Source organism: Oncorhynchus masou, chromosome 28 (genome assembly GCF_036934945.1).
Source record: "Oncorhynchus masou masou isolate Uvic2021 chromosome 28, UVic_Omas_1.1, whole genome shotgun sequence".
Lineage (NCBI taxonomy): Eukaryota > Metazoa > Chordata > Actinopteri > Salmoniformes > Salmonidae > Oncorhynchus > Oncorhynchus masou.
The window spans coordinates 31362127-31376002 of NC_088239.1; the positions used below are offsets into that span (position 1 = coordinate 31362127).

The 13876-nt window shown below is 42.0% G+C and overlaps 1 protein-coding gene across 1 annotated transcript; it reads right to left on the minus strand.

The window, feature by feature from the left end:
- Positions 1 to 381: 381 nt before the first annotated feature.
- On the minus strand, positions 382 to 12105 carry tubb6 (tubulin, beta 6 class V). The gene is made up of 5 exons (XM_064941911.1): positions 11980 to 12105; positions 11254 to 11362; positions 6505 to 6615; positions 3395 to 4454; positions 382 to 841 (listed from the first exon to the last, which is right to left on the minus strand). Exons 1-5 carry the CDS (start codon positions 12034 to 12036, stop codon positions 817 to 819), a joined length of 1362 nt encoding a protein of 453 aa, XP_064797983.1. The 5' UTR covers positions 12037 to 12105; the 3' UTR covers positions 382 to 816.
- Positions 12106 to 13876: the final 1771 nt, after the last annotated feature.

A 13876-nucleotide genomic window follows, 5' to 3' on the forward strand; every position in this document is an offset into this window, starting at 1 on the left:
TTTGTTAAAAAAGTTTTAAATATCCAATAAATGTCGTTCCACTTCATGATTGTGTCCCACTTGTTGTTGATTCTTCACAAAAAAATACAGTTTTATATCTTTATGTTTGAAGCCTGAAATGTGGCAAAAGGTCGCAAAGTTCAAGGGGGCCGAATACTTTCGCAAGGCACTGTATACTAAGTCACTCTTCCCCTTATTATTTTCATAACCCAGTCTGAGAGCCAGCACAGTCCTCCCTTAATAGGCAGTGGGTTTCTGCTAGAGTGAGGCTACAGAGACACATGGGAGGGTTACACTGGGTCTTTAACAGCTGCAAGTACTGTCTCTTTAAGACAGTGTCCGCCAATTTCACCAACTGTAGTTATTTTCAATCTTCAAACTCACAACAAATTGACAATTTCAAGGAAACATTTATTGAGTTTTGATTCACATACTATTCAGACCCGAAATGCTCGAAGACAATTGCAACATCTTACTTACTAAAGCAAACTACTTGGTTGGTTGTTGGTTGTGACATACTGCAATCTAGCATTACTGTTTCTGGTTCTGGCTCTAATGCAAGAACAGCTTTCTATAGAGAGTTCAATTGGCTTTCTTTTTCTCACATGTTTGTTCTGCTGTCAACGATTCATTTTATAATTTCTGAGTCAGTGAATCTTTACAGGGATAAGACTTACAGTGTCTGATAATACTTAAACAATCACTATTAAAGTAAAAACACTGTCAGCTTCATTGCCGGATTTTTCTGTTTCCAGTGCTAACGCCTTAGCTTTAGCTCAGTGAGATAACATTGTCTTCAAAGATGGGGGCTTCAAGCTATTGGGCTTCAAGGTTCCATTCCCTGTTGGATACAGGATACAGTTAACATGTATCAAGATCAAAGTGTAATAAACAGCCTGCTCATGCTAATGTAATACATAAAGTAATTCAGACACACACGCACACACACACACACACACACACTGGAGTTGTTCTCAGGGTCAGTGCCAATGTAATTTGAGTGGCATGAAGCACTTCTGCAGCTGACTTCCCGGCTAACTGGCTGGGCCAAGATCGTTTGTGACGCCAGCTGTGCATACCACGGCAAGCCCTTCCAACCACCACATCAGGTCAACGTACAGCCAATACCAATTCACTTCCTACCCATTCCCCATGGCCCTAACACTAAGATGTTAACAGATCTGAAGGATCTGTATACAGTAGGTGTAAGCAGTGTGGGGGAGCTTCCACCTTTATTGGGCTGATATACTGAGAGAGCTTTTAAAATCAGATGGTGATCATGCTTCATCTTGTTCATATCACGGGGAAAGATTCACTTCCTGTTTGCTTCATTTCCCTAAAGCACACAGCATGCACGGTGCTTTTATTGTGACATTTAGTAAAGTTGTCTTTAAAGGTATAAACCTTTTCACACATGGTATCTGTTTCTCTTCAATGCTTCCAAATGTAGCACTAAGCTGACTCAGTTAGCCAGTATGTGTATGGCAGAAGACTCATTGAGGCCATGAATAGCTCTAAATAGTTTGGTGCAGACTGGAGGTCCCCTATTGTTAGCTCCACAGTTCTAAATGGAGAAAGCCTTGCTCAGCAGCTGTTGTGAGTAACTAGGGGTAGGAGGGGGATTTTCCCCCACCATAGGAACGTTGAAGCCTGTCTGCTGTGGGACATGACTGAGGCGGATATGAACAAAGCACTTGGGGTTTACAATGACTGGTTCCCTTTATTTGTTCCCTAAATAGAACTGCTAGGAAATCAAGTTCTAACCACAATAGAGGGAGAACGATTAGCAAGCTATTGTAAGTGTACTACTCTGTATTGTCCATTATCACAGTCATACCGTAGAGTGTCTGGAGCTATATCTACTAAGCATTTACACCAGTGTTGTTCTTTATTCATCCAGGAAGTCCCTTAAGGCTTGACACTTCCAATGGAACAAGTTATATTCTAAAAGGTATTCTAAAGGGTATAAAACACAAAGAGTTGAAGGTAAAATAAAGATTAAGAGATGTATAAGGAAAAGTTCATCAAGACATTTTCATGTTTTGTCTTCCATTTGCATTGCACTAGACTAGAGCAGAAGCTTCGCAAATCAGTTTCCCAATGTACTAATCAACACACATCAACCATCAAACATATCTTGCCCACAACTTACCAACATGAATTCCATATTTGAATATACAGTTGTTCCATTTGATTTCAATCACTTTTTGAACTAAACTTTCTATACATATTTGCCCATGGTAGAAGTGTTCAGAAAGTGACTTTCAGGACCTGAATGCAAAAACAATTAGGAGATATATGTGCTCAAAGTTGACCTGTTTTGCATACCCCACCCTCCCGAGTGCCGCAGCGGTCTAAGGCACTGCGTCTCAGTGCAAGATGCGTCCCTACAGTCCCTTGTTCGAATCCAGGCTGTATCACATCCGGCCGTGATTTGGAGTCCCATAGAGCAGCGCACAATTGGCCCAGCGTCTTCTGGGTTTGGGCGGGGTAGGCCGTCATTGTAAATAAGATTTATTTTATTTACCATGAGACATCCATGTCTTCATCACTGGAACAATTAAACGGTTAAGTTTGATATAATTTAAAAGCTTACAAACAGAGTTATATTATTATTTATTTATTTATCATCTTTAATGTCAATTATCTAAAAATATGTAAAAGACACAGCATACTCTTGTAGACCGAGGGGGTCATTTCAATCATAGAAATAGCAATCATAGAATGGACATACAGTATCCCTTCAGACCACTGCAATTTAGCTGGTACATAATTTAAATTGAATCGAAATATTAACTTCAAAAGATAGATTAACTACAAAGGTGACTGCCGGTCAACCCACTGTTGAATGTCAACTTAAATGGGAATGTATATTCTAGTACTGTATTTCTATGATTTCAATAGGTTTCCTATGGAAGATTGACACTGTAGATTAAAACAACATTTTCTGATGTGGTGACCTCCAATAATCTTTGTGCTACCAATCTTTTCCAGAAATGAAGGAATGGATGTCTCTCGGTAGGGTGAGGTATGCAAAACTATCGAGCACCTCTATCCCTTAAATGTTTTGGCATTCCAGTCCAAAAAGTTACTTTCTGACCAGTGTCAAATACGTATAGAACGTTTTGCTCAAATCAAAAGGGGTGCAGTCAAAAAGTGATCAAAATCAAATGGAACGACCCCATACACAACATATGACACAATGGAAAACTGCACTAGATGAAAACTTTACAACACATTCAAAGCCTTTAAAAAGGCTTTATTTCCACCACTGCTTCCGAGACCTCTGGGCATAAAACAGTACACATCAAAACACATGTTAAAAAAAATATATATATAATAATAATAAATAAAATGTATATTTTTTTTTACAAACAGGCAACGTTATCCTTACTCATTGAGTTCTTCTTCCTCGTCGTCGAATGTCTCTTCCTCGTCATTAGCCGTGGCCTCCTGGTACTGCTGGTACTCAGACACCAGGTCGTTCATGTTGCTCTCGGCCTCTGTGAACTCCATCTCGTCCATGCCCTCCCCGGTGAACCAGTGCAAGAAGGCCTTGCGGCGGAACATGGCCGAGAACTGCTCCGAGAAGCGCTTGAACAGCTCCTGGATGGCCGTGCTGTTGCCGATGAATGTGGAGGCCATCTTAAGGCCGCGGGGCGCAATGTCACACACGGCCACCTTGACGTTGTTGGGGATCCACTCCACAAAGTAGCTGCTGTTCTTGTTCTGGATGGCCAGCATCTGCTCGTCCACCTCCTTCATGGACATGGGCCCTCGGAAAACAGTGGCCACGGTGAGGTAGCGGCCATGGCGCGGGTCGCACGCCGCCATCATGTTGCGGGCGTCAAACATTTGCTGAGTGAGTTCGGGCACTGTCAGGGCGCGATACTGCTGGCTCCCCCGGGCGGTTAGTGGTGCAAAGCCAGGCATGAAGAAATGTAGGCGGGGAAAGGGCACCATGTTGACGGCCAGTTTGCGAAGGTCGGCGTTGAGCTGGCCAGGGAAGCGCAGTGAGGTGGTCACACCGCTCATGGTGGCCGACACCAGGTGGTTGAGGTCTCCGTAAGTGGGTGTGGTCAGTTTTAGGGTACGGAAGCAGATGTCGTAGAGCGCCTCGTTGTCAATGCAGTATGTCTCATCCGTGTTCTCCACCAGCTGGTGCACAGAGAGCGTGGCGTTGTACGGTTCGACCACTGTATCAGACACCTTGGGTGAGGGCATGACGCTGAACGTGTTCATGATGCGGTCGGGGTACTCCTCACGGATCTTGCTGATGAGCAGGGTGCCCATGCCTGAGCCCGTGCCCCCACCCAGGGAGTGGGTGAGCTGGAAGCCCTGGAGACAGTCACAGTGCTCACACTCCTTCCTCACCACATCCAGCACAGAGTCTACCAGCTCTGCTCCCTCAGTGTAGTGGCCCTTGGCCCAGTTGTTCCCCGCACCCGTCTGCCCTGCAAGGACAGCAAAAAGGGATGAAAATTGTCAGTTAAATCCTACACCCCATCCCTTAGGCAAGAATGTAGGTTGGGTCTGGCATTTGTACAAGCTTCATATTCTGTCAAATAGTTTTCCATTGTCTCCCCGTAGCTGCTAATGAAAAGGTAAATGACTAAGGCCATGTATCATGCATCTCTTGACAACTTTTGCTGGGACCGCCCCACTTGATCCATCCCAGTCTTCATTAGGTCATGCAATGGAAAACTTCTAAAAAATTAAATGAGTGTTTCTTATTGGACAAACCTAGGTAGTCCCTCCCTGTTTCACTCAGCTTTTTTACATGTGATGCCTAATGGTGCCTAATGACTATATCCACCTCCTGAAAAATACTGCTGGCACCACCACACTTGAAACCAGGTAGGAATGTTTGTGCAGGGACTTCGAACAGAAGAAAACTGTCTGTGAGGGACTTCCTTCACTTGTCCAATGAGAAACTAATTTCTGTTCTCAATTGCAGAACATTTTAAAACGTTTTCCATTTGTGTGCCCTAATGAAAACAACTGGACTAGGACATCATATGGATTATGATGTGTGCTGATTGAACGATTTAATTCATAACTGTAGATCACTTAATTCCATTTTGTTTTTGTATGACAATCATGTGTAGTTTAGAGTCACATGTCATATCTTTGGTTTGTACTAGACACAACACAAGATAGCACGCAAGTCCTTGATGTAGATTGACAATCAGTTGTTATGTCTGTAGAGGATCCCATTTTAACAGCCTCACATATTCACATTTACCTCACATATTGCCCACTCAAGTAAGCTTAAACAGTCTGTATATGCTGCTATCAAATCCTTGATGGATTTCCCTATCGTTACCAATTAGAGATGGGTGAAAACGTGCAGCTAAAGTAAATACCCTCCTAAAAAACAACCTGCCATTCATTTTGAGGGCACTGTTCAGAACCAAAACATCCATTGCTTTGATGCCATGGCTCATCTAGGGAGCTTTCAGGGGCTTTGTGTTATAAACTTGATCAATTCTGATCCCCAGGGCCCAGTTTTTCAAAAGTTCACTGATCAGATTTAGACAATCAGACAGGATTAAACGTCAGGTTTAATTGGGTTTTTCAAAACTAAAAATGTTGATTCTGATCCTGCAGGTATGGATTTGGATTTTGTAAATCCAATTTGACCTTTAATCAGGATTAAATGTTGTTTTTTTGCGTTTTTCAAAGGTGATTAAGATAGTTTTGATGCCGAAAATCAGGAATATCTTGATCCCACTAGATGGCTGGTTTCAGGTTGTATTTAGAAAGGTTAAAAGCACTACAACCAAGACATTGCAATGAAACTAAGGAAAGGCTAAAAAGAAACAGTATTACATTTGAAAACCAAAGGTTAATTGGGTTAAATTGACAGCAGTTTATGTATGTGGTCAGTTGTTATATTGAGTAGTATCAAATAAATGTATGCACTTACTTGTAAGTGATATGAAGGCTAATTTATGTTTTATTTCTATCTCAGGTACCTTTATTTGTGTAGTTTACTCCTCTCTGTTTCCCTATGACAGTGTAGAAGTAGTACCATAACCTGTCCAGTAGATGGCAAGGTGTAGGTTTGTTCGAAACACTGAGAATCCGTATTCTGTGATCTTAATATTGTGGTATCTGGATCAGAATGATATTTCCGATTATGTTCTGAAAAACTGGCTCAAAAACAGCCAGCACGATCTGATCCTGGATTGCTAAAAAAGACAAATACAGATCATTCTGATCCAGATTAAAAGTTTTTCAAAAACTGGGCCCAGTAGACCTCACGCGACTGCCGCCACACCTCATGCTGTGTGTCCTTGATATTGAAGAAACAATGAAATGGTACACATACCTAAAAACAGCCATTTAGAATCAGTAGGGGGAAAAAAATGTGTTTGCTACATAGAGACAAAATAAGCCATATAATAGGATATTATAAACGCTTTAAGATGCATATAATACCTAATAACAATGCATTATTTAGCTGTTGACTTTAAGTAAAGTGTTACAGTGTCCACTTACCGAAGATAAAGTTGTCAGGTCTGAATAGCTGTCCAAAAGACCCCGACCGGACACTGTCCATGGTCCCCGGTTCCAGGTCCACAAGGATTGCTCTGGGGACATACTTGTGTGCTAGAAAAAAAGACAACCAAACACCTATACAGATTGGAATACATTTCAAATGTATCTGAATGCATGGTATTCTACTGTAGTCTGTTTCACAAGCAGGACTTCGTCAGGTATGCCTATAACCTATTACCTAAAGCACATTCCTTATTTTAGGCCTTAAAGAATTGCCAACAACCTGATAACATTTCCCTTTTCAATGCGGCCTGCCATCTTCCCCTCACACTGAATATTTCAGTCCTAACTAACACTAACCTTAAAGGCTGAATGAATACAAAAGGTGAACATAGATGCGTCAGAAATAATGTATTCACATCATGCTATATAAAACATAGTATTATATATTACATATTAACATAGTAAGTAACAATCTAAGCAACAATCTAAGCAACATTAAAAAAAGCGATAGATTTTTGCATTGAATGCATCTCAATCCATCGCATCCGCCTGTATCGCACTTCCGCATCGGCGGTGAAAGGTAGTAGAGCTAGAGAGGTGTTGTCAGGCTATCGGACGTCCCAAAAATCAGACTTCTCACGAAAACGTCTGTAGCGTCCAAACGGTTTTGCTCAACGACCCCCACAGGCGTCAGTTGACTCGTCTGACGTCGGTACCGTCGATGTGCCAACTTCTGTTTGTAACGTCCGAAAGGTTTGGGCTACACACTAATCTCCCCTAATGTCAAAGGGAGATTCTCAAAGACACGATGGTGTTCTCAGTTTTGCATTACGACCCCCATAAGTGTCACGTGAGTTGTTGAAATGTCCCAAAAAATTAATGGAAGAATGAAGGTCGTTTTGTGCCTACCCCAAAAAATGGGTGAAATAAATATCCCAGCAAAAAAAGAAACAACTCACTGTCAACTGCGTTCATTTTCAGCAAACTTAACATGGGTAAATATTTGTATGAACATAAGATTCAACAACTGAGATGTAAACTGGACAAGTTCCACTGACATGCGACTAACAGAAATGGAATAATGTGTCCATGAACAAAAGGGGGGAATCTCCTCATGGACTGTACCAGATTTGCCAGTTCTTGCTGTGAGATGTTACCCCACTCTTCCACCGAGTCACCTGCAAGTTCCCGGACATTTTAGGGAGGGGAGGGGAGTCCCTAGCCCTCACCCTCCGATCAAACAGGTCCCAGACGTGCTCTATGGGAATGAGATCCGGGCTCTTTGCTGGCCATGCAGAACACAGACATTCCCGTCTTGCAGGAAATCACGCACAGAACGAGCAGTATGGCTGGTGGCATTGTCATGCTGGAGGGTCATGTCAGGTTATGCCTGGAGGACGGGTACCACATGAGGGAGGAGGATGTCTTCGCTGTAACGCACAGTGCTGTGACACACAGCCCTAGACCATGACGGACCCTCCACCTCCAAATCGATCCGGCTCCAGAGTACAGACCTCGGTGTAACGCTCATTCCTTCGACGATAAATGTGAATCCGATCATCACCCCTGGTGAGACAAAACTGCGACTCGTCAGTGAAGAGCACTTTTTGCCAATCCTATCTGGTCCAGCGACGCTGGGTTTGTGCCCATAGGAGACGTTGTTGCAGGTGATGTCTGGTGAGGACCTGCCTTACAACAGGCCTACAAGCTCTCAGTCCAGCCTCTCTCAGCCTATTGTGGACAGTGTGGGTACTGATGAAGGGATTGTGCGTTCCTGGTGTAACTCAGGCAGTTGTTGTTGCCATCCTGTACCTGTCCCGCAGGTGTGACGTTCGGATGTACCGATCCTGTGCAGGTGTTGCCACTGCGAGGATGATCAGCTGTCCATCCTGTCTCCCTGTAGCGCTGTCTTAGGCGTCTCACAGTACGGACATTAAAATGTATTGCTCTGGCCATATCTGCAGTCCTCATGCCTCCTTGCAGCATGCCTAAGGCACGTTCACACAGATGAGCAGGGACCCTGGGCATCTTTCTTTTGGTGTTTTTCAGAGTCAGTAGAAAGGCCTCTTTAATGTCCTAAGTTTTCATAACCGTGACCTTAATAGCCTACCGTCTGTAAGCTGTTAATGTCTCAACGACTGTTCCACAGTTGCATGTTCATTAATTGTTTATGGTTCATTGAACAATCATGGGAAACCGTGTTTAAACCATTTACAATGAAGATCTGTGAAGTAATTTGGATTTTTACGAAATATCTTTGAAAGACAGGGTCCTGAAAAAGGGACGTTTCTTTTTTTGCTGAGTTTATATATACACTGTATATACACACACACATACACAGTTGAATTCGGAAGTTTACATACACTTAGGTAGGAAAACCTTGTTTTCAACCACTCCATACATTTCTTGTTAACAAACTGTAGTTTTGGCAAGTCGGTTAGGACATGACAAGTAATTTTTCCAACAAATGTTTACAGACAGATTATTTCACTTATAACTCACTGTATCACAATTCCGGTGGGTCAGAAGTTTACATACACTAAGTTGACTGATCCTTTAAACAGCTTGGAAAATTCCAGAAAATTATGTCATGGCTTTAGAAGCTTCCGATGACTCGATTGAGTCAATTGGAGGTGTACCTGTGGATGTATTTCAAGGCCTACCTTCAAACCCAGTGCCTCTTTGCTTGACATCATGGGAAAATCAAAAGAAATCAGCCAAGACCTCAGGAAAAAAAATTGTAGACCTCCACAAGTCTGGATCATCCTTGGGAGCAATTTCCACACACCTGAAGGTACCAAGTTCATCTGTACAAACAATAGCACCCAAGTATAAACACCATGGGATCACACAGCCGTCATACCGCTCAGGAAGGAGACGAATTCTGTCTCCTAGAGATGAACTTACTTTGGTGTGAAAAGTGCAAATCAATCTCAGAACAACAGTAAAGGACCTTGTAAAGATGGAGGAAACAGGTACAAAAGTATCTATATCCACAGTAAAATGAGTCCTATATCGACATAACCTGAAAGGCCGCTCAGCAATTAAGAAGCCACTGCTCCAAAACCACCATAAAAAAGACAGACTACCGTTTGCATCTGCACATGGGGACAAATATTGTACTTTTTGGATAAATGTCCTCTGGTCCGATTAAAAAAAATAGAACTGTTTGGCCATAATGACCATCGTTATGTTTGGAGGAATAAGGGGGAGGCTTGGAAGCCGAAGAACACCATCCCAACTGTGAAGCGCAGGGGTGGCAGCATCATGTTGTGGGGGTGCTTTGCTGCAGGAGGGACTTGTGCACTTCACAAAATAGATGTCATCATGAGGAGGAAAATTATGTGGATATAATTAAGCAACATCTCAAGACATCAGTCAAGAAGTTAAAGCTTGGTCGCAAATGGGTCTTCCAAATGGACAATGACCCCAAGCATACTTCCAAAGTTGTGGCAAAATGGCTTAAGGACAACAAAGTCAAGGTTTTGGAGTGGCCATCAAAATCCTGACATCAATCCTATAGAAAAAGTGTGTGCAAGCAAGAAGGCCTACAAACCTGACTCAGTTACACCAGCCCTGTCAGGAAGAATGGGCCAAAATTCACCCAACTTACTGTGGGAAGCTTGTGGAAGGCTACCCAAAATGTTTGACTCAGGGGAAACATTTATTTAATACATTTTAGAATAAGACTGTAATGTAAGAAAATGTGGAAAAGAAAGGGTCTGAACACTTTTGAATGCACAGTATATTTCCGGAGCTTTCTTATATCTCCTAGATATAGGACAGACACTTCAAGAGCTTGTTTCTTACGATTTTTGTTTTTGCCATTTATGAATGTGTTATTCAATGCATTTCTCTGGGCTATAGTAGTAAAAGGCTAAATTCAATATTATATCAAATAATTTGTTCATATATATTTTTTGGTACCTAAAGGAGTCCTTAATTCAATAGCTAAATGATCCATAGTATGACCATCTTAAAATAATTCCATTGTTAGAATCACCCCATTGTCGTGCTATTCCTCCTCCTCACCCTTAAGTTTCAGCGTGATAATGCACGGCCCCATGTTTCAAGGATCTGTACACAATTCCTGGAATCTGAAAATGTCCGAGTTCTTCCATGGCCTGCATTCTCACCCATTGAGCATGTTTGGAATGCTCTAGATTGGCCTGTATGACAGAGTGTTCCAGTTCCCGCCAATATCCAGAAACTTTGCACTGCCATTGAAGAGGAGTGGGACAACATTCCACAGGCCACAATCAACAGCCTAATCAACTCTATGCGAAGGAGATGTGTCACGCTGCACGAGGAAAATGGTGGTCACACCAGATGTGGACTGGTTTTCCTATCCACAGCCCTACCTTTTTTGTTAAAGGTATCTTCGACCAGGTGAATATCTGTATTCCCAGTCATGTTAAATACATAGATTATGACATAATGAATTCATTTCCATTTACTAATTTTATTATAAGAACTGTAACTCATAGCATTTTTTAAATTGTTGCATGTTGCTTTTATTTTTGTTCAGTTTAATTGGAGTGTTCCGGATTTACATTTACTGTTACGTCTACCACTGAGTTCAGGTTGCGGCAAAATGTGGCAAAAGGGTTATGGCAATATATCAAAGCACCAGAAGTAAGGACCCTGTAGCAGGCCATGAGTGCGCTTATGTTAAATGCTCTATGCCTTTAACAATTGGGAACAACTTGGAAGCATGATGACTCATTCTACCACAGGCACACTTACCGGACGCTTCGTTGTAGTACACATTAATCCTGTCGATTTGAAGCGATGAGTCACCCACATAGTTTCCTGCCGGATCGATGCCGTGTTCATCGCTGATAACTTCCCAAAACTGTCGAGTTATCAACGTGAGGAAAACAAGGTTACAGTTAAATATCCTAAAGTTATCAAGGCATCATGAAAAAACGATTGGACATTGTGCATCCTTCGGTCTTATTTGATGACTGAAGCACACTCAGCTGCTGAAATTGCTAGACTCGCACAGCGCGAATTTCATGGCACTCCATGGCTGAACGCTCGGGACCGTTATGCAGTTTATTATAGGATAAATAGATTTGTAATTAAGCGATGGCAATTTACATTTTCAAAAGGCAAAGTCGCAGCCTATGACCCAAAGCATGGGGTCATATGCTATACAACACTGGCCTACAATTAGCCTATAATTTGTCACATCAGCTTCTAAAAATTTGGGGCTAATGCCACACACGGTATTTTCGGAGTTAAAAGACATTCCGATCATTCGTCATCCGTTGTCATTCATCTGGCAACGGATGATTCCCACTGAAAAAACATTGGCGGCAGTAACAAAAAATATTGGACAAAATCCGTGTGCGATGGCATAATAGAGTTAAGAAATTGTTTTACTACACAAAACATGCAAGGTGTTAATTCAAATAAAAAAAGTAATTCTTAATGAAAAAGTAATTCAGTTCAATGGTCTCTACTTGCCTTGGTGCCAATCTGATTCCCACATTGTCCGGCTTGTATGTGAACTATTTCTCTCATTCTGTCTGTGTGCAAAGGTGTCTTGGCGGCTGGAGTGTGTATGCAGCCTGGTAAACTCAACTGATTAGCAGGCGCGCTAAATTCCTGTTCACCTCTGCCGAACTTCCACGCCCAGTAGGGCTGGACAAGTGAATGACACCCCCAGCTGTGCAATAAAATAGTGAACCGTTATCTTCCATCCCATCTCCGTTCTCACAAGATAAGTATATTATCAGGCTTAGTTTGTTGAAATAATGTATCAATTCAATTGTGATAATTAGAATAGCCGAGGCTGTATTTGCTTTAGGTCTTGCACCGTTTCAAGTGTTAAAGTTAAAGTTGAGCTCACTACACTCATTCATTATGAGTGTAGTTCACTTGGGTACAAAAATATAAAAATACACAAAATATACCTTCAGGAGGTACACATATGATCTAACATGGTACTGTTTGGTACACTTTTGGGTACATGTGCAGCTAATCTATTAATTGTACATTTTTGTACCCAATATTTTGTATATAAAAAAGGTATAATTATTGGGGACGTGGTTTTCAGTTATTTTTGGCCGCCGTGAGTTGAAGTGTTGTACCAGTTTAAGTGGTCTACTGTTGTATTGCAAGTTTGAGCATGTCTGCTGATAGTTCTGAAATCTTTATATAGACTTATGTAATTTTGTAGCGAGCATAACCCAACACTGAGCAACTTAGTCAAGTACAGACCTCTTGGTGTAATGGTTAAGGTGTTCGCTTGATAGTCGCTGGAGCCAGGTTCGAATCCCAGTTGGGGCTACCCTCTGAATTTGCTACGTTGTTGTCAGAAGTGAGATGGTGAAGTGTAAGGGACTTAAGTTAATATTTGCCACTTGAAAAAGGTACAAACTGCAAAAAGGTACAATGGATGTACCTTACAGGGTGTGACAAGCAACCCATCACACAAAGGAAGTACATGTTGCACATGTGAAGCGTTTCAGGGAACCAGGTGTATGTCACAAGTCTGGAACTTTCATGTGCCTTAATAACAAACTTGGATGCCATCTGTAAATACGAATAAAATTGTTAAATTACAAGCCTTGGTTAAGCCACAGAAAAAGGTAGCTACCATCCCACTAGCCATGATTGGCTGAGATAATGAGTGGGCTGGACATGTCAAGAGAGGAATTCGGATTGGTCTGCCAAATAGAAGGCTTCTGTCTATTTGAGCTGGGCAGTCTGCGTTAGTAATCCTGTCGAACGCAGCTTTTTTTGATGTATCGTGTAGTGGAGCTGCATAAGTGTTGCTCTCCACTTTCTGGAGAATCAAATTTTGAGACGGAGGGAAAAAAAAAAGTTACCCGGACTATTTGCATTGTGCGCCACATCCCACCTCAATAACACTGACTAACAGGTGTCTGTCTGTATATAGCCTTGCTACTCTTTTTTTCAAATGTCTTTTACCGGTTTTATTTCTTTACTTACCTACACACACACACACTTTTTTCCCCCGCACCATTGGTTTCAGCTTGTAAGTAAGCACTTCACTCCCCTGTCGTATTCGGCGCACGTGACAAACTGATTTGAAAACACCTGTCTATGGATTACATCTTCAAACTAAGGGCATCTGTGACAGGGAAACGCGTCCATCATGCATGATGTTGTATACGGGTAAGATAGTCGAGCTAGCTACATTTTCAGATAATACACATTCTAATTGACAGAAAGTGGTTTCATTTCAAGCTAAAGTATACTGTTAGCTAGCTAACGTTAGTTGGCTGGCTCCCTAGCTAACGTCACGTGTATGACATTATTCGTATCCCAGAGCCATTTGCTTTGCTAGTTAGTTAGAGCCTAGCAAGCTAACATTGAACCTGGTTGGTATGCTCCC